This window comes from Heptranchias perlo, chromosome 12 (genome assembly GCF_035084215.1).
Source record: "Heptranchias perlo isolate sHepPer1 chromosome 12, sHepPer1.hap1, whole genome shotgun sequence".
NCBI classification, from domain to species: domain Eukaryota; kingdom Metazoa; phylum Chordata; class Chondrichthyes; order Hexanchiformes; family Hexanchidae; genus Heptranchias; species Heptranchias perlo.
In genome coordinates, this window is record NC_090336.1 from 46,837,062 (window position 1) to 46,859,277 (window position 22,216).

Below are 22,216 nucleotides of genomic sequence, written 5' to 3' on the forward strand. Positions count from 1 at the left end.
CGTGAACGGTACTTTTATGAATATTGGAAATTCCGTGCGCCCAGCAATGTTCGTTTTAAATAGGAATGGGATTCAATACTCGAAAGGGTTAGAGGATGAGAGGATTATTACTCAAATATATATCAAATATTCCCTTTAATTCGACTCTTGTTTGTGTTCAGCTAAAGACAGCCCACTGGCGGAGTCGGAGTTGCCCCAGAGCTCAGACCCTGCAGTGATGGAGAGCCCATACATCAGCGTTAAAGAGGCGGCAATGAAGGGAGCCAACACCGAGCTGCCCAGTGCTATGGACAAGGGCGAGAGCGACAGCAACAAGGGCAAGAAACGTAGGAACAGGACCACCTTCACCAGTTATCAGCTGGAAGAACTGGAAAAGGTTTTTCAAAAGACTCATTATCCTGACGTTTATGCCAGGGAACAGCTCGCATTGAGAACTGACCTGACAGAAGCTCGTGTGCAGGTAAACATCGAGCGAGGATATCTCACCAGTTAATGAATGGGAAACGGGAAGTGGGGTTTATCGATAACATAATACCAGTTATTTGAGCGGGGATCAGTTACAAAAATGGCTACATAATGAAGAGCCAGTCCTAGGAGAATCTTCGGTTTCATTCCTTTCAGAGTCCCCGAGCTGGTATTGGAGCATCACTATTAATCACACATCGACATTAACTAATCTGGATTGGATAAATTACTCATATTTACTCTGCATGATTCTCCTGCAATTACAGTTAATGTTTATATAATTCAACTGTCAAACAAATTTAAATCGCTAATTGTGCAGAATACATAAAGTTTAACCAACAAGATGCCCAAGGATTAACTGTGGCGTTTATTTTTTTTTAAATGGGATGGGTGTTGTTTTTGCAGTATTTTTCCAATACAAAAAAGGGAGAGGTCACCGTGCGCACTAGAAAGAGGCAGACATTGGTATATAAGGAAGGGACAATGCTATTAATTTTTAACCGGGATCTGCATTGTCTTTGAAGCAGTCTCTAATTGAATTGTGCCAGAGTTACACACTTGCCGGTGTCACTATTTGGAAAGTTTAAAATTCACAGAAATTTGCAATTTAAAAATTATTTGTAGAAGTAATGTAGCGCCTGCTTTTAAAAGAGGAGTTCACTACCAGCTCCCTCGAAGAAGTACTATATTCATTCCTTACAGGGACTTTTTTTTAAAATTTCAAATGCTAGACACACATTATTATAATGTGCTTTCCGAGCATTAACTATCCAGGAAGATCAGTCTGATTGATAACGATTGGACATTACTCAGGAGAGTTAAGAAACATTGGAGTAACTTGTATGAACTGTAGTAGTATTGTTGAGCGCCAGTGTTTTAACATTCGTCGGAGTCAATTTCTTCCCGTTTGATGAAGCGTATTATAAATATTAATGTAAAACACTGCGCTGATGTTAGCGTGGTGACATGCTCCATAGGTCATGTTGCATTGGATGAGGAAAGGATCGAAATTGAATCTGACAGCATATGGATCCGCTCCTAGTGGGAAACCTAAACTTCTCGGCATTGCAGACAGTATCAGCTGAGATCTGAGATCTCAAATCAATAAAGATATAGCATTGGGAGGGGGAGGGGAGTCCTCAAGTTCCATTTTATAACATTTATACATTTAAGTGAATCTTCGCAGCGATCATTAAGAAATTGCCCAATGACGATTTTGTTTTACTAAATCTCGAATCAATCTAGAACAACCAACAAAAACGCTCTATTTAAAAAAAAAGAAAGCTTACTTTTCGATGGGTAATTGTCTCAATCTTTATTGCGTTTGCATACATTTTAACGTTTTTAATATTAATTTCCTATTAAGTTCTTTGCCAATTCCGTACGAAATTAATTCAGATAAAATCCGACACACAACCGAAAGCACCCCACCCCACCAGAGACCTTGCAGCTATAAGCATCTTTTCTGTATGTTCACTCAACAAGGTTTAAGACTCGTGTTTTTTTAGTCCCATAAAATGCTTTGAATTCAAACAATACGTCCCCTTTCTACAGACACCGGTTCCCCCTAACAGTTAAACTCTGTGCTGATCTGTTTGGGAAAATTGTAATAATGCAGCCGTGCTAAGATATATATATAGAACTCCATCAAAACGGGGGAATTAAGGGAAGTTAGGGCAGGAAATTAAACATGCAATGAAAACATACTACAGCTTTGGGACTTTCCCATCAAGTGCTCGTATTTCCGATCTTTTTAGAGATAAAAGGTATCTGCTTTCAACCTCGAGTTTCATGGCTTCTCCGTTTGGATGTTTTCCCCCGTTTGAAAAACGTCTAACCTTTCACGATTTCTAATCAAACCGACAAGAAGATATTTTTGGAGCAGTTTCTTTCACCGTTTTTTTTTTAAAAGCGTTAAAATGGGTACGGGTTGATCTCTCAAGCTTCGGATCTCCAAATCCCAAACTATTTGCACTGCGGGGCAATCAGAGCACTAATCAAAATCAAAGGGCCGTGCTGATTGTCTGCTGGAGAATACATTCGCTTCATGTAACCATAATGTGATCCAAATGCATCAAATGTGCAGCGCTAGGTTGGAGGAGGTTAACGACCGCCCGCAAATCGGTGAACTGAAATGGGTAACTCAATCTCTGCTGCATCATCTTTTAAAATGAAAACATAAACTTTGAGCTGGGATTTAACCACCGCAAACATATAAACAAGTTCTAGAAATACATGCAAGCTTTTTCTTGTTTTGTTTTTCGAACGGGGAAAGTGCTGCGATTATCAGCTGAAAACACTTCAAGGGCAAGGAAAGTTATGGTTTTTAAATAGTTTAGACATACTTTCATGGGAAGGAGTGTGTTAAGCGTGGCTTCGATTCGAACATGCACAGGGTTTTTAAAACTTGCTGCTGCACAGCATTAAAGTTGCAATGTTGGTGGTTAACAGCACATTAGACACACGCCCAGATCCTTTTTTTTTGCAGTATTGTTACAACAGTTTACTTACTGGGGGTTGGGCTGTTCAGTCAGAAAATAGAAACAGGTCTCTAGCTATCGGATTTCCACGCGATAAATTTGACAAGTAAGATAATGGTCCAACTGAATCTAAAGCGTTGGTTTCTTTTTAAACTATACACGCATATGTCTCTATATGCTCCAGACTTACGTCACACTCAATTCGACATTTGTCGAGCCAGTGTTTGCTGGCAAGCAAAACTGCAGGATTCTTTTAAACTTCCATTTGTCTTTATTCTGGTTGGAAATTAATCGTTTCCCCCATTCTTTTGCGTGTGGCGATAAATTGGATTATCGGAGTTATCTTACCATCTCCAGTTCTGCTTCACATTAACCAGACTGAAGATGAAGTGATAGCGAAAGTAAACGGATATTATAGTCATCTCGCACTGAATAGGTTTCGGCTGCGACAGACTTGAGTCACATCAAAGGAAACATCTTGTTAAGAGTGCGAGGCAAAGTTGACACGCTATTAGGAAGTTAATAATCTGCAAACGGCAATGATTTGATATTCAACTAGAACCAACCATCGATTAGTGTCCATTTATTTCTTAATAAGTCCCTGAAGCGCATTGGAACGTTTTTCTACGTTTATATAAGTGCAAGTTGTTGATTTAAAACTATTTTAAATTGATGAGATTGATAGAAGCTTATTAATTCGAGATGGCAATTTCAGACTTCTACGGAATGAATTAATTACTTTTAAAATCAAACTTTAAAAAATATTCTTTTCAATATCTATCCAGATTTATTTTAAAAATACCCATTTGAAAAGTATTTCGGAGCAGCAAGAAATCAGTAATTTTCACTATTCAATGCTATTAATTTATAAAATATAAAAACATCGTCAACCGATACAAGAGGTCTTTGAAGTAATAATAAATGTAATTTTGAAATTGGAGCCTTTTGTTATGTATACAGATTCAGCTGTGGCAACTCGGGCAATTGGGTTAAGACCCATAAATCAAGACTCGAACCTATCGTTTTTAGTAGATGTTCTGCTTGTCGCGTTTAATGTGACGAAGAACAGCCAATACTTCAAAGTAAAGTTATTGAAAATTCACGTTTAAAATAAATTCTGCCGGAGATTTCTCGGGTCAAAGCTGTAATCTGAGCAACGCACAGTCTTGGTATGGATGTGTTTGCAATCTCTCACTTGTGGGTATCCTGTAGAAAATGGAAGTGATTTACATCGTTTTGTTCTGTTGGCTTTAGGTTTGGTTTCAGAACAGAAGAGCTAAATGGAGGAAAAGAGAGCGCTTTGGACAGATGCAGCAAGTCCGGAGTCACTTCTCCACTGCTTACGAGTTACCTATTTTAACCAGGGAGAATTATGCACAGGTATGCACCATGCTTACTGTTGGAAAGAAGTTTCCAAATAACTTGTGACAAATTCAAAGTGCACTGTACACACCGAGTTGTCCGGAAACATCTATATCAATGATGTTCTGTGACATATTATTGAACAGTGGATTAGGATAAATGCCAATTAACTCCTTATTTTATAACGCACCTCAAACCTGTGAAATGCTTAAGTATTACCACGTATTTAGGATTATTGCATTAGACTCTGCGCTGCTTTCAAAGTTAAATAAAATTGCAGTTGATCTAATAACGCTAAGTATTGAATTTCCTTTCCAACCAGCAGCACGCCAACATTCATCATCCGCACAGGATGGAATTTGCAAAAGCGAAGCTTCTTCACAGAATTGGGGGAGGGAGATACCATAAATATATTTTAAAAAGAGAATTTGGTACTCATCGAAGAGAAAGATATAGAGATAGAGATAATGATAGTGCTGGGAAATGGGATACTTCTAATCCTGACACTCTTAGCATCAAGCAATCCTTTTGTCAGGAGTAGCATTGGTCAGATGTAGAATAAAACCGCTCTACTCTGCTCCAACAATTGACCTAAACTCCAACTTCAGAATTGCAGGGGTCCTTCGCCACTGTGATTACCATTTTTCTTAATTATTCATCCTTTTGGGCTACCGTCCTTATAGAGACATGACAAACAAAACGGCTTTATGTTGGCACTCCTTTAGTTTAAATCATAGGAGTGCAGCAACGATGTAAAGGCTCCCTGCGATTATATTCTAAAACCAGTTCTTATCCTGATGCTAGAAGAGCAGACCTACATTTTCATGGATTTACAATTCTGCCATCAGAATAATGGTGCCAGTTTTAGCACTGTATGGGGATGAAATTCATCCTGGGTGTTAGCGCAAAAACCAGCGCTAGCACGTTGGTAGCCTGTTTCACACTCCGTCCGGTTTTCTTTTCCAAGACTGAGCGGAGTGTAAAGCGGACTGCCGCGGCCCTATGCTCTGTTTCGCGCTACCGCCCATCATAAATTCCGACCCCTACTGCTAAAACTGGCGCCATTATTCTGATGGCAAAAATGTAAATCCATGAAACTGTGGGAACCCGGTGAATGGACACCACTATTTCATGGTCCGAACAACAGAAGTGCAAAAATGTAAAAGCACCTCAAATACTGCAGTTATACTTCAACTACTGTTTGACACTCAGCCGTTTGCGTAGTGAGAAGAGAAAGCACCTCGTAATACTGCCTTGTTCATCTACTACATAGTTCAGGGAAAGTAGAGCTCTGTGCACTGTAGTATAGAGAAGTACAGACTGGAAAGTACACTGAGCAGTTTAGTTTTGGGGCCTGCCAGATGAATTGCAGTCACCCACCCTCAAATACTAAATTCAATGTTCCTTTAAAATTTTCCACGTTGTCTGATTGAGCCCCCACCCACCCCATTCTACAGCTTGTGGTAATCTCTGACATATTAGGGTTCAAGTTATCTATTCCCTTAAGGATGTTGAATATCTCCCCTGAGCCTTCTCATCACCAAAGTAAACAATACCAGACTCTTCAATCTCCCCATAGCTGAGATGCTTTAAGTTTGGTAGTTAAATGCATGTGCAGATGTTTGGTCACTAGCATTGAAATGGCAGGAAATTTTTAAGGTTAGAAAAGAGCTGAGAGCTTTAATGGTTAAAAAAATTACTTCACATGGGTTGCGGTTATACAGCTACTAATGTGAAGCTAAAGTAATGTAGTCCAGGTGGTCCCAAAGTCAAATGCTGAATGGAACATGTTAGGCTGCAGCTTGGGTGCATTTTTACCCAAACTTTAATATGAAAGTCAAATAATTGGCAGGAACTGGGAGTTACACAGTCGAAGCCAGAATTTCTTTGCACAGTAAATGCAGTCTTCAGGATTTAAGGGTCTAAACTGAAGTTTCCTTAAAACATGCAGCATCGTAATGACATTATGTTAGCCTCAAATGTGAGTGGAGTGGAGAACTGGCTTCAGAATCAGACTGTGATCTCGGTAGTGCCAATATAATTCAGCACCCCATGCCTTTATACATGTTAAAAGAAAAACTGCTCTCAGATCCCTTTGTGCAATCCCTAAACCTCAGTTCTTGTGTCTCTGCAGAGGTGATTCTGCTTCAAATCCACACAGGAAATATAGTGTAAGTGGTGTCAAGATATGGGCAGCGTTGTGCTGTGAGACCTGCCCATTAAAAGCCAAGTTAAGATTTTCCAAACTGATACGAACAGAGAATTTTCTTTAAAAAAAAATCACAATATGGTAGGACATTGAAGCAGGGTTAGTTTCAACCCCATATTCCACTGTCCCATAAGAGAACGATTAACACTTTCACTGCCTGGGTTCGTCAAATATAGGCTATGATTCCAAACAATCAACGTGCTTGAATTGTCAAAATTTCAGTCGCTAGCATCCATTTTAATTGAGTTGTAAAATAATTATTGCATGCAGTCCAAGTAGATCTATTTGCACAAACAAAAACAATGGTTGTGAATGATGGTAAATCCAGATAGACATTCATTGTAGGACACCTGATTCCTGTGATAATATTCTTCAGAAACTTAAGGCGGTGTTGCAAATTTATGAATGAATCAGCAACAGAATTAGTAATAAAAAGTCAAAGCAAATTTATTTTGAATGACATTTGTTGAGTAAATTATAACCTAAAGTGTGCATTTACACTGTAACTACTGGTCGTCCATCAATAGCTGCTGTTTGAGTTCCAGTCAGAACCTTGCTTAGCTCATGCCTGGCTGGAGCTCCCATTTAGGAGAGCTCTGGGAACATACATGCATAAGTTGTTTCCCAAAAGTTAGGAATTTAAATGTCGCGAGTAAATGCTCTGTAAACATTTAAATTAAGATCAGATATGTTTACAAAAGCATTCTAGAGGCCCAAAAGACCACAAGCAGGATTGGCACTACACTGATTTAATGGTGTATTGACACTCTGCAAGTTTAGTATTGAGTGCAAAGTTCAAACTACTTGAACTGATGCTAAGCTGTGTGAATCAGATGTCAAAGCTCAAACTTACTCCAAAAAGACTACTTTCTCCAGGAAGTTTCACTGTTTCATTCCAATGTCAGGTCGAACCTTGACACTAAATTTAGTCTCCAATTACACTGTAACTGCAACATCAATGAAAAGCAAAACTGCATTGCACTGATGCTACAGATACAGTTAAATCACCTTTACAATTTATGTGGTGTCAAACTCAAGCAGTGCAAGACAATCCCCTCCAGGGAGTCTCACTCCACTTCCAGGCCCTGACTCTGGATTTAGGATGTATTTACAATATAACTATCAATAAAAAGTGGGTTTACTTCACACCATTGTTGCAGATATAGTGTGATGGAAACCTAAATCAGTCACCACCTGACATGACATCAGAACAAAATGGAGCGAGACTCCTTGGAAGATGGAGTCTTACTCTGCTTTGGTGGCAATTTGGGTCCTAATACCAGATTTACACTACACAGGTGTACTGATAGTGCAAAGATGAAACTGCTTCACAGCAATGTTAAACTAGTGTAAATGCACCCTTTCATTGCCAGTTTGGCATTGGTGTGAAGTTAGTCTGAATGCATCTTTATATTCCATATGATATCAAAGTCAAGCAGTGCAAGACTTCACCTGCCAAGGAGTCTCAACTTCATTCTGCCATCAGGTTACGCTCCAGCTCTGAATTAAGGGTGAATTTATACAACTTTGGTGCAAAGCGAAAACATTTGCACCAATACTGCAGTTATAGAGTGAAATATGTGCCATTAGTGGGACCTTGCACGCAATAGGTGGCTCAACAGAAAATCATGGGTGTACTCCCTGCAATTTTCTTTTCAGTGAAATCAATGGATGGAAAATCACAGACCATGCACTTGAGATTTTAAAGATAAACCATCTTCTGCATGTGAGACCCTGCTGGTGGAATGGGGTAGCAGAAAATTTGGGCATAGTGTAAATGCAGTCTGAATCTAGCATCTGGGCCTGACCTAAAACAGGAGCAAAATGGAATGAGACTGAGGGAAGAAAGTCTTATTGTACATTGCAGTTAGTTCAGACTTTGACACAATTTACACTACACAAATTTAGCATCAGGTGAAGTTAATTCCATTTTACACCAGCATGAAACTAACAGTGTAAATGCACCCTAAAGGTTTGGAGGCCCATTCACATCGAAACCCAATCTGAGTTCATTGTAATTCCTTGCACATTGACTTTGTGACAGCACAATGTGTGCACACCAGACATTTGTTTAATGCATTTTTAAATTTGTGGACATTATTATACTTAACATTATCCCAGCAGAGAGAATTCCATGATGAATGATTTTGGGTATGTTCAAAATCTTATCCTTCATGGCTCTGATGAACTTTGCTCTTTGGGGCACCAACTACAAAGACTGCATTTACACTGTAGTTTGAGATCTGTAGTTCAGGTCTGAACCGCCAGGTGTTGTGGTTTGACACTCAGGTCTGAAGATCAAATCCATCTGCCATAGACCATGCTTACACACCATCTTTAGTGTTGCTGTATTGGCCCTAAAGATGTGTGAATGCATAAGAGAAAGCTGTTGTAACTATGTTGAGCTGTGAAAGAGACCCTATTGCAAGAAACTGGTGTGATTCAAAGTTAATCAAAATTAACTTTCCAGGTATAAACAGGACACATTCACTCTGGTGTAGAATTTCAATAAATACAAAAAAAGCTAGCTGGAAGTGTGCTTAGGAAAAATTAATGAATCGTAAAATAATTATGCTATTGGGCAGCTGATGATAAATGAAGAGCCCTACAGAAATTAATACATTATTTTCATAGCTTCTTTACATTATGGAAATTTTGAATAAAACTTCCCCATCTCAGTATTGATCATGAAATGTACCAATTCAAACCAAATACTTTTGAATACACTTATGATTTCTACTGTTAGCATCAGTATAGATGTTATTCAAACTTTTCATCCAATATTTCATAATAGAAATCAATATTTCTAAACAGGTTTTCAGTTTATATTTATGCAAATAAAGTTGTTGCCAATATCTGCGCAGTAGACTAAATCATGGAAAATAAAAGGACGGTATTATATTCAAAGGGGTTAGTAAAGTTTGGTTCTTCAGGGAATGGCTAAAAATTCTATAGCTATTTCATGCCAAAGAAATATTTGCAAAGCTATTTTTGCTGGATATGATACAATGATTTTGTGTTTTACCAACTGTAGCATTTTTCAGTCAGGTCTCATTTTGAAGAACATTTCTGTAGTTCAGTCTGAATGCTTTTAGTAATGAGTAGTCCAAAATCAAAACCAGCAGAGCCAATGCACTGGTGGAGTAGATTTGTGAGAAGAGATCCACACAATGGTGAACAAATGTGAGGATGAGTCTTTATATTTCAATAGGGATTTTATATACAGTCACAGTTGCGATCTCTCTGGGTGTTACTATAAAACAGCAACAGTAATATATAGTCCATATATTTTTATATGGAGATTACAGTCTTTACAAATCTGATAAATATTTCCCTGAACTCTGCAAGGATTTTTTTGTCAGATGTGTGGGATTCTTAGGATGTTACATCCATCTTATTCATTTTTTCCCCACTGAAGAACTGTTCTAACTTTAAAAATTGTACATAAAAAGAAACTTGTAATGATGATGAAAGCCTTTACGATTTTGGTGCGCTGGGGAAATATCCCTCTCCCCAATCATATGCATTAGGAGACATCAAACTGCAATATTTAAACTTTTCAAGATGCACAAGGTTTGATTGACAGGCGAGTCCCAGGTTTGGTGCAGACAGAGTGAAAAGCCATTTCGGCTAATATAGCAGCCATTTTAGCGAGCTTGTTGGAGCAGATGGGCTGACTGCCATGTCCAGGGTGGTAACATTGGGCTATTTTAGAAGCAACGTCTACTATTGGATACAGGATTTAAACACCAAATCCCATTTAGATGCCTGAAGATGGAGATTAGCAAATTCTGCAGCTATAAACAGAAAGAATCAAAGCGTGAAAAGATGTCCACATTTTCAGATTAACCATGATTAAAATCACTGGAGTTGAACAAACACCTGCTAATGACCTTAATGGTAGGTTTTATGTTTATTTAGTGCAGAGTTTATCGGAGGAATGTGAGGAGTGAGCTTGAAATGAGCTAAATTGAGACTGATTGCAAATACAATTAAAATGTATAGAGGAACCGTGTTTATTATTCCAGAGTTATACATAAAATAGGTTACCGCTCTGAAGCGTAATGATTGACATTCCTGTGTAATGCCCTTCACTAAAGATGATCTAATGCTAAAAAATAGTTCACTTGACAAATGCAGCAAGGTTTTGTCTAAAAAAAACTTTCGTTTATTTTACTCCCCCTTTATAAATTGCTGATCGACGATATTATGATAAACAACTTTAAAAGAAATTTACAACATTTGTACAATTTGATATGCCTACTGAACACACCACCATTATTAAAATCAAGCTTATATTGGGTCGTGTTATTTCGTAGGTATACATATATATCTGATCACCCATTATAATGAAATTCGTTATTAAACCAAAGACCAGTCCAGCCCCGTTACATGAAAGCAATCTCTTTGCCGATCATCATCTATTATACTGAACAGGATCACTGCAGTTATAAGTAGACGGTTAGCCACCAATCAATAAGTCAAGGGAAAGTGCAACTAAGTAAACGGGCAAAATAAGTAAATGCATTTAAGTTCCTACTTCCCCCAAGTACACAGCACATTTCAAATTAATTCCTTTCAGGTCAAAGTTTACAATAGGAACAAAAGGCAAATACAGAGGGAATTGTGAAGAATGCAAAGACCTTCAAACATTAGTACCAACCCCAAATAACATTCCTTCCCGAACTCAGCCTCGTTGCACTTTACTCCCCTGTAAAGGCCCCTTTTTTTCCCAAAGAAACGCTGCAAGAATGACTAAGACTTTTGCTGGTCAAAATAGTCATATTATTACTTTTGCAAATATACGTTTTTATAAGCGTTATTCTACAAAAGAATTGTATTTACTTATGTGGTGCTTCCATTCACCTCCCTATGACCAAGGGGAAGAGTCTGGACTAAAGATGATTTCATGATTTCCATCCTCTGAAAAACCAGTAGGGGCATCTGCAGCTCAGTGATTTTATTGTCAGCGTTCCCTCCTTCAACTCCCGCCTAAAAATATTGAATACGCGTTAAAATTACGCTCTCCATCCAGTCCCCTCAATTAAATGGGCAAAATAGGCAATCCCCAGGCTTGAGGCTAGCACTTGTGTTACTAACTTGTATGTCGATTTGTATTCTTTGCTTTAATGTAATGTTCAGACTGTTTTAATGATCAGTTTAAAAGCAGTCCAGTCTACGATTAAGAGGTTATCGGTTGAGAAAGATATTTGCAACAAAAGCCATATAGGCAAAGAAGGGCACGTTTATTTACTTGTAATTTACCAAATAACAATGTGAATTGTTCAATCCTGTAACCGGTGAATGAGATGCTACGAAAATCATTTTTTTTCTGCCGTGTGTAGTTTAACATAGAATTTTGGAATTACAGTATGGGAAACGGCCCCTCCCACCTGTCCCGTTGGCTGCTCTTTCTAATACTTAAAAAAAAATATTTCTTGTTACCCAATTCCCTTTTAAATGCCTCAATAGGCACGAGGTAAATCCTTCCATGTTCTAGCGGTTTTGAGAGAAAAATTCGAACTCCCCGCCCCCATGTTCTTCTTGTGATAAAATCCTGACCCAGCGCTTTTATTACCGATTGGCCAGTCAGTGGGAACAATGTTTCAATATTTATCTTCATAAAACCGTGCACAAATATTAAAAACATTAGACGCTCCTTCTTCAGTGATTATTTTTAGCCTCAGAACTATTACCTCTCATTCTTGATGTAATTCTAATGAATGTCCACTGCACCCTTTCAATGGCCCCAACATCCTTCCCAAAAATGGGATGCACATAGTTGTACACAATACTCCAATGTCTTGTAACAATTGAGCACTTACTTGTGGACATATTCGTTCAGTGACCCAGAATCTCATTCGCTTGTTGTACTCGCACTCTGACCGTCTAAAGATATATCTCGGTTTGAATATTACAATTTAGGGTATAACTTGGCTAGCTTTTTGAGACAGAATGAAGTCAATATCTTAGTTCATCCAGTCTTGAGCCTTCAAGCCCAGGATGCCCCCCTAATGGCTGAACCTGTGTTGGTTCTTCCATTTCCTTACACCCAACTCTGTTTCCCTAAGCATTGAAATGGGTTGTAGAAATCATGAAGGGTCGAGACAGAGTAGACAGAGAGAAACTGTTCCCATTGGCAGAAGAGTCAACAACCAGAGGGCGTAGGTTTAAGGTGACTGGCAAAGGAACCAAAAGTGACATGAGGAAAAACTTTTTTTTTTAAACACAGGGAGTGATTAAGATCTCGAATGCACTGCCAGGGGGGAGTGCTGGAGGCAGATTCAATCAAGGCCCCCAAAAGGGAACTGGATAAGTATTTGAAAGGCAAAAATTTGCAGGGTGATGGGGATAGGGCAGGGGAGTGGGACTAGCAGGATTACTCTTGCATAGAGCCGGCACGGACTCGACGGGCCGAATGGCCTCTGTCTATGCTGTAACCTTTCTATGATTCTATATCGTTTAGTACATGACCGGGTACCATCAGAATAATTCATTTGTTTGCACGTCAGGCACAAAGTTCCACACAGCGTGAATTCATCATAAAAAGGTGATGATTTGTACCGCGAATAAAAGCCAAGATTTAGCAAATTAAACATTTCAAAATGTCTCCGAGCCATATTCCCCAGCAACCATGTTCCAAGATGTTCCTGTACAAGGCCAAATCCCTTCCTCCTATCAATCCCAACAATGATTGGTAGTTTACCTTATATTTACTAGTTCCGGCCTCTGTGATCAGTTCTACCGTCAGAAAACAAGCTGTCGTTTCACTTTTCTTTGCTTCCTCTCTATGCTTTAATCAATGCGGTTCAAAGAGCCAGCACACGACGTTCACAACCAAGCATCCGCGAGGTAATTGTAATTGGAGGTATCAACCGGCTTGGAAAAATAAACTCCCAGATTTTTTATTGGCAAATCACATCTCTTATTGAATAACATGCCGTTATCCGCCTCATTTATCACAACACAATTGTGTATCAACCAATACTTGGGTCAATGAGGACTATCGATCAATTAATTGAAATAATAGACCTCACCTGAATTAGTAATTTCTGCCTTATTTTTCTAACTCATATTGTCTAGTTAAAACGAAATATCCAGATAATATCAGTTACCAGGAAAACTTTAATCACTTACTTGTGCTGTTGACCAGATTTGTGGTTTCTCCAAATAATTTGGATCTTCCACTGTTACCTAATCGATTTTCAAAAGAGAGGTCGAACAATTTAAATATTAAACAATTAACTCGCCGATGTGAATTCTGACTTAAACCTTGACAAGAGTTCAAAGGAAACATTTTAAAAAGGAATATCAAACCGAAAAATGGTGTGTTTCAATTATTTACTCAAACCGCACCAGCACTTTCAGAAGCTTGTTGCGGAGAAATCGAACATTTCATTTTTGTAACCATCCCATCCCCTTCACTTCCATCCACTTCCTGTTCTGTAGCGATGTTGCATAAAATCCATAACATTTTGGTCACGAAGGCTAGATGGCACAGTGCTTTAGAATTCTGGGACCGGGACTTGAATCCAGTCCAGGCTACGGGGATGAAACTCTTTCTGCTCTGCCAGTTTCAAGAGGCATATTTTCATAACACAAAATCGTGCACAATGTGGCAGAAACTGACCACATTTAATGATTTTTTAAAAAATGTACTGTACCTGGAGCTCCTATATTAAGATTTGGGTTAAGGAACATTACTGGATCAGAGTAATGTAAGGAATCTTACAACACCAGGTTATAGTCCAACACTTGGACTATAACCTGGTGTTGTAAGATTACATTTGTCAATCCCAGTCCATCACCGGCATCTCCACATCATGGGTCAGAGTAGAAAGACTTAATCTAGTCCCATAATATTGAAGGCAAGTGGAACAGTGCTCCATTCCCCAGCTCCAACCTCCTCATCACGATGAGAACAAAACTTTTTTTTTTAAAAATGAGCCAAGTTAAAAAGCAAGGTCACACTGATATCCTACACAAAATGAACTTCACACACAGCCAGGGATATCATTATAATGCTACAAGCTGCATTTCTTCACAATGCATCAGCAATGGTTCTCAAAACACATTGCAAAGGGGATGTCAAACTATTCAAATACAGTACATCCATTGATCATGTACATTCACCCGAAGATAATGACGTAAAATGTATAATATTTAGGGTAGTCTATCAATACTGTTAAAGATTTGGAAGAATTCTGCACGCCCATAAAGTATGCAGACACTTTCAGTAGCGTTGGAGTGTTCCTTTGTAATTAGCATTCTGCACGTTGACTGTGATCCACACCTTTGTACTGGCTGTTGTACAATTAGTTTTAAAAAAAATTAAGTCTTAAAATAAGGTACAATTAAAATAACCAGACAAAAAGTAACATCTGTGACAGAAAAAATGCAAAGTGAATATTACATGGGTTGATGGTCTGTTCATTTTTCTTCCAGATACAAAACCCATCTTGGATTGGTAACAACGGTGCCTCCTCTCCGGTGCCAGCTTGTGTTGTGCCCTGTGAAACGGTAACATCCTGCATGTCCCCACATGCACACGCACATGCACATGCACCAGGTGGGGTGTCTGACTTCCTGGGTGTTTCTGCCCCAGGCGGCCATGTGGGACAGACACATATGGGTGGTCTCTTTGGCACCGCCGGGCTAGGGGCTGCCATCAACGCCTTTGACATCAGTAATGAACCAGATCGAAAATCATCCAGCATTGCAGCCTTACGAATGAAAGCCAAAGAGCACAGCGCCGCTATATCTTGGGCCACATGACCGACCTAACATTACATATTCAAACACTGAAAATAATACAACATTACATAATGCTGGACTAAAGACATAACGCAACATGGAGATTTATATGCAGCACTTTTCCTATTATAGGTTGGTAGGATTAGAAATGAGGTTTACTTCAACTTAAAAATATTTATATTATACCCCTTACTGTACAAGAGCTACCCTGAAAACTATTCAAAATCCAATGTCTCATTTGAAATTGATATCCTACTTAGTTTTTAACGGGCGAGCTTGTAAAAGTCTATGGGAAAATGGCAACTTTTCTTTTTAGGGCCAAATCTGTAATTAGATTTCAACAAACTCCAGGGGAAACTGCAAAGAGCTCACAGCTTTACATAAAATTGTGTATAAGTGCAGTCGTGATGGGCCATGAAGTTTAAAGCATATGAAAAAAAAATTTACTTTATAGAATGGCTTGTAAGCTAATTTAAACGACTCTCACTGAATAGGTTAACAAGACATTGTTCTGACAAGATCTTAATGACAATAGGTAAACACATCCAGACTGCAGCACCATTGAATTACGGTGCAAGAGAAACCCTTTACCTTATCCTGAGTAGGTTTGAATTATTCCAATTAGATACTGAACCTCTGGGCAATATCTTGTCTTTTTAGTAAACATCAATTTATTCTAATTCTTGTAATTAAATGAACTTTTTTTTAAAAAAGGTTTCTGAATACAGATTACAACCGGATTTCTTTTGTTTCTGCCAAACTACTTTGGTTTAAGCTTTGCGATATCGATTTAAGATATTGGCTGTAGGGTCTTATTAATGCCCCATATTGGCTATGGTACAGAGACCAATTGGTTTCCTTGCCCACTGCAGATCTATGTGTTCATTTTGTTTTAATAGAACATTTTATTAAAGTAAACTGGATATCAAGTTCAAATCAAGTTAATCCTTCAAAAAACATTTACTTGATGTTAAACGGTAAAAATCTATGTGTCATAAGAAATAGGAGCAGGAGTAGGCCATACGGCCCCTCGAGCCTGCTCTGCCATGTGTCTAGTCCTGGGCACTGACCTATAGTAGCAACAGTAGTTTAAGATCTTGCAAAGTTTACAAAATTAAAAAAATAAGACACGTTAAGAAAAGGTCTTACAAATAAAGCAAAAAAAAAACTTTTTTATTGTGTAATATGCTAAATATACCAAAAGTGAAATGTTATACAGTTTTAAATGTAATTATCTTTTGCAACAATCACCCCCATTGCTATTACTTATACTACTGAAGCAGAAGGTTGAAGTTCAGAGTAATATATCTGTTTGGGTGTGTTGTGTACTTTTGTCGAGAGAAAGTCTCGAGAATATTACTGTTATAATTTGTTGTAAAATATTTTAACCTTGTAAACTCCTTTAGCTTTAATTGCCTTGTTTTAAATATAATTGTAGGAAAGGGTGCAATTAGGTTACATTCAATAAAAAGTGTTACTGCATCCAAAGTAGTGTTCATCATTACTGTGAGAATTTAACAAACTCATAATTTGCCTGTGTTGTATTGTTTTATGAGTAAGTTATTGCACTTGGAACAATGTTTTGCATAGATGTAATTTCTTAGGAAACTGTAACAGAGTGGGTCAGAATGGTGTGTACTGTTGTGACAGGTATAACCAATAACCCAATAAAGAATTTGTCTTTTTCCTACCTGAAAAAAACTATTTTCTTGGCAAGGAATGGTGATGAAATGTGATCATGATAGCTCTGAAGTCTCTCATTAATTAGAGTGGACAAAAATACCAACACTGCCCTTCTGAACTGCTGACAGAGTACAGAAAGGATTACAGAACTTATATTAACAACAGGTGTCAGAAGATGTACACCAGTAACCCTGAATGTAGTCACTCACTTACAAAAACAGGCCATCTCCAAAGGAAGTTAAACATAGTAACCCGCACCTAATAATATTCCTTTTACATTCTTCACTTTTTAACAAACTTTTTAAAGAAAATGATCTATGTCTTAAATGGTACAATTTAAAGATTATCGATTTAAGAAATAAGGCTTAGTTCAAATTTGCCAACAATGCTGCAAACTACATTACTCATAAAACTGAAAATGGAATTAATTTTGTATTATTCCCTGCTTCACAAATTGATGGCAGATAATTTCCTGTCAACACATCTGGAGTTGGCCTGCAAACTGTGTCAGCTGTAGCATTAATGTAAAGTAACATCTTGTTTAGGTTAGATTGGAAAATATTTACAGGCCTGTAATTATCTTATGGTTATGTAGCTGGTCTACTTATCACAGAACTAATTTAATTACTGGTGCAAAATTAAGTAAATTTATTTAATAAATGATTTACAGCTGGCCACCCAATGACTTACATTAGACAGTTCCGTTCATTTATGAAATACACACAAGTAATTTATATTTAACTGATAGGCATGAGTCACAAATAACAAAGTACAATTAAATTACAATGACAATTGACAAAAATAAATTACAAAAATGGTATTGCAGATAGATTTTGCCATTTATGGGTGCATAGACTGCAGAAAAGTACCAATGGCAGCAATAGATGATTTATATGCTGTGAAGGTGAAACCTGAAGTACAATTTTAGGATTCCATGTGGGTTACATATTTTATGCACCTATTCAATTTCCATAGAAAATAAGTCTGCACCACTAAATATTTAATCTAATATGTGTAAATGTCTGGAAAAACACTTGGTCTTAGTGTCAGGTCTGTTCTCATTCTTATAACTGAACAACTTTTGAGAATTGTCTATGAGTTCATGTTTTTTGCCTATTTGACACATCTAACTTGCAGTTGGACGAAATCTTCACTACCTCCCCAAGTTTGCCACTCCTGACAAGTCATGCAATCGTACATTCCTCATTGGTAACATCATCAGTATTTCTGATTGAACATAGGATTAAATCAAGTCTTCACAAGATACAGATGAGGAAAGCCATTTGACCAATATTAGCTCACCCACCCGTTTCTCCTATCACAACTGTTTCTTAAATGATGCCAAGGTTTCTACCTCCACTACCCTATCCAGACGTCCATACTATGTATTCATTCATTCTGTGTAAAGTGAGAAAGAGAGAATTCCGACATCAATGCTACATTTACCTTTTATTAGTTTGAGTCAGTGCCTCTTGGTCCTACGTTGTGGTGCCAATCCTTATACTGAAAATTTCAAAATCACTTATTTTCAGTCGGCAATTTTGGAATGCACAGAAATAATGGAGAATATTTTTGTTCCTTTATCCTTTGTAGTATTTAAAAATGTGCTCAGTGCATTTTGCATCTGTTTTTAAAAGGAATGTTGGAGTCCATACCACAAGTTCAAAATATGGGATTTTTATCAATACATCAGCCTTTTTAAAAATTAAAAACTGTATTTTCCTCCTATCCCGAAGATGCCAAATCTTGCTTGGCTACAGTGGTGCCAATAGCTTTTTGCTACAATGCCTGAACTCAGACAATGAGGTCAGTCGGCCATTCAATCATGGTGGGCCTCACAGCAAGTTCCACAAATATACTTTCCAGCAGGAATCGATAACGGGAACCCTGGCTGATTTTCCCTCTCCCCAGACTGGACCAATTGTAATGCCCTAATTATTGTTTTGGCTAAAATCAACTAATTTGGTACAGAACAAGAATCAAAAACTGCCACCATTTGGTCTGGGTGACTTTGTACTATACCAGGTAGTAACTCATTGGCTCATCGGGGGAGCTTTATATGTCTATTAATCATTGATCACAATTGAATGTATATATCTGCGATTAGGATTTTACAAGCATAGCTGCTCAATTTTGCAACTTTTCAACCACTGTTTCTTATGCGCAGCCTGGTAAATAAGGGGGTTAAAGTGTCTAAACCACTGTATGAAATCCAGGCTATTCTTAAAGATTTCATTGAAAAATAATTATAGTTCTTTAATAGGATTCAGAGAAAAGAGTAATTGTAAGAGTCAGGTATATAACATGATTTTAGCAACCCACATAGCAGAAAAAGAGGACATTAAAAACAGATTCCCACAATTTGGATTTGGTTTGGTGTGAGGGGGCCATTTTTCTAAAATTCTGGAACAAATTCCTGTAAATATAATTAGTTTTGTAATCACAGAACTTGTAAACAGTGTCAGCAACTTTGTAAATATTTGTGTCTCCTAGCCAACATTTCTCCCTCAATCACTGCCACCTAAAAACAGATGGGACATTGGTGGTGCAGAACGGCAGTTGTGTTTGCCTACATAAGTCATTGTACTTCAAAAAGTAGTTCATTATGTAAAGTACTTTGATGTGTGAATGTGAAAGGAGATGTATAAATGTAAGTAGTTTTTATGTACAACTCATATAATAGCAAACTGTAGCTGAAACAAGTTCTACCAGTATTTTTTTTACATTGCTGCTAGCTAACATTCATAATATATTCACTATAAACTCAAGCTATGCAGACACCTGTACTTCTCGTCACTGATGGTGGGATAACAAGAAAATATCACCAACTGACAAAAGTTGTCTGATACAGGAACAACATTCATAGAGTCATAAACATCAAAACAGTTTGACGCCACATTTTGACCCATGTAATGCACGGTACTGTCCTTAGTTTGTCTTCAATGATTTGTACCCATTAATCGTCTTAAATACTGTGCGTTATCCTGTCCTGTGACAGGAACACATTGTGCCTTGACACTACATGACAACTCTGAAGCAAAAAAAGAAACTCAGACCCTTAATAGCTTCCTGTACTAGATCACAGCTCAAACTACTGCAGACTAGACTCCTGGGATTAGACAATTAATAGCTGGATTTTGTAGTGTTAAAATGGAATAAAGCAGCTGCTGGAAAATATTACGCAGTATAAATGGCTCTATAAATCATGAACATTCTTGGTTTCTAACAATGATAACTACAAACAATCAATAAAAAAACAAACTGTATAACCAGAGTGCTGTTCAACAGGCAGCTCTTTGGAAGGAATATTAACTTAAAAAAAATGTGCAAAAAGCATCATCAGCCTAAAGCTGCTGGGTGCTTGTATTGTCTCAGGAAGATCTGATTGCACCAGATGGTCAATATAATTCTTGATTTTTCTAAATCCCTCATTTGATTGTGTGATGAATACAATACTGTCAAGTATCTTAAGTTTTCTTAAGGTGCTTTCACATGTGCTGCTGGGTTCCCATGGCACAGGTCTCATGCAACTGCCTACAAGCCAAATGCAAAACTGCCGAACTTACTAACGCCAGCAGCCTGGAAGACACGCTAAAAACGGGTATTCCAGGCAACTAGTGCAGCGAATCCCATCAGTTTTACATTCGACTTGCAGCCAGTCATGCAAGGCCCATGCTTTGGGGATCCCAGGACTTTAGAGCAGGTCTTGTGCAATATCAGAGCACCGTTACTGTATAAATATCATTCAGCAAAACTTGGTTATAATTTTCAAATGATCTTTTGTCCCCACCTCAAGGCAATGATTCATGCTGGAGTATGGCTGCATGGACGGCAGCAGCCTTCCAGCACCTCATGTAAATGCTGGCAGGATATCTGACTTGGGGCGGGGGGAAAAGAAAGGAAGAAAGAGGAAGCATCAAGCAACTGTGACCTTCACTCAATGTCCAAAGGGCTGCACATTCCAACACGGGTCTCTGGATAGTAGTTGGGAGAAGAAGCCCTGCATGATTTTGTTTCACTCCCTTAATTTAACAACACTGTGTTCTCTACCCTCCTCCCATTCTTGCTGAGATCAGCTAACCTGAGAGCTTCATAGTTTGTACAGCTCACTACCACACTGCATGGTGCATGAACCACTGGGAGAGCCTAAACTATTGTTTTTAAACAAGAAAGCAGTCATTAAGTCAAAAAACAAAATGCGACCTAATATAAGTTAATTGCACTATTTAAAATATATCTCAATATTCCTAGTAAAAAAATCCACTCTCAAAACCATTATTCCATGCTAATATGACTAGAAAATAAAATATAGACACCAAAAAAAAAGGGATTATTGCCATTATCATAGTCAACAATTACAGGGAAGTTTTGAGGAGGACACACTATTTTCAGGAGAATATTACAGCCACAATGTTGAATATGACCAGTATAGACTGAAATTCATTTGAAGCATTAGTGAGTGCTATACTGGGGGATTAACCGACATGGACATATTCTGGTACAATAGAACAGCAAACATGCAGTATTATGTCCGTAATCATATTAAAAATGGAGCTCGTCAGTACATAGCTCAATGTTAGCTCGTTTAAAAACATAATAGTCAACAAATCCTTTTGATGACTGAACCAACAACAGAGGAAGTTTTCCATATCTTGTCATAATAATGACAGAGCAATGGCATAATTAAACTGCATTGTGAGGAGTCTTGTTTGAGTTTTTGATCCTCAATAGTTTTCATAATACACATTTTCATTTAAAAACAGGAAAGCATTTTCTGTCATGATGAATCATTACAATTCAATAACATTCAACACTTTTAAAAAGAGGTCACGTTATTCCTCTGCAGTTGCATCTCCTTAAATTAATGAATCCCATTAAAGAAGCAGGAGAAGGCTCTTTGAATTCCAGATCAGCGGTTTCATATCATACAGCTGCCGGTCCTTACTGAAGCAGCGCCTTGCAGCGTAAGGATGGTGCACTTGAAGGGACCTCAATTCTGAACGCCAGTATTTTATAAACTGCCAATGTTGGGGAAACTCTTCAACTTCTCCGGGAAGTCATCCTTGTACAAGACAGGGTCAGCTCGGTGTTCCACCACCTTCAGCGGCATGATCCCAAACACGGATGCAAATTTATTGATGCATTCTGACCTGCAATTATATTCCCATGGTGTTAAATATGTACTTAATGATATCTAATAAAACACTGTCAGAACAACATCTGCACAACCAGAGGTCATCACAAAGCTGATACGGTAACCAAC

At 38.0% G+C, this 22,216-nt stretch overlaps 2 protein-coding genes across 4 annotated transcripts in view; one reads left to right on the plus strand and one right to left on the minus strand.

The window, feature by feature from the left end:
• The window catches only part of alx4a (ALX homeobox 4a), a 33,769-nt gene extending 16,798 nt beyond the window's left edge, over nt 1-16,971 (plus strand). The window contains exons 2-4 of the mRNA XM_067994082.1: nt 162-460; nt 4,200-4,325; nt 14,962-16,971. Coding sequence (XP_067850183.1) covers nt 162-460; nt 4,200-4,325; nt 14,962-15,291 — 755 coding nt within the window. The 3' untranslated portion in view covers nt 15,292-16,971. The remainder of the gene's footprint in view (nt 1-161; nt 461-4,199; nt 4,326-14,961) is intronic.
• Nucleotides 16,423-22,216, minus strand: part of ext2 (exostosin glycosyltransferase 2) — a 132,031-nt gene continuing 126,237 nt past the window's right edge. For all 3 annotated transcript variants that reach the window (XM_067994067.1, XM_067994068.1, XM_067994069.1), the window contains one exon: nt 16,423-22,103. In XM_067994067.1, coding sequence (XP_067850168.1) covers nt 21,965-22,103 — 139 coding nt within the window. In that variant the 3' untranslated portion in view covers nt 16,423-21,964. The remainder of the gene's footprint in view (nt 22,104-22,216) is intronic.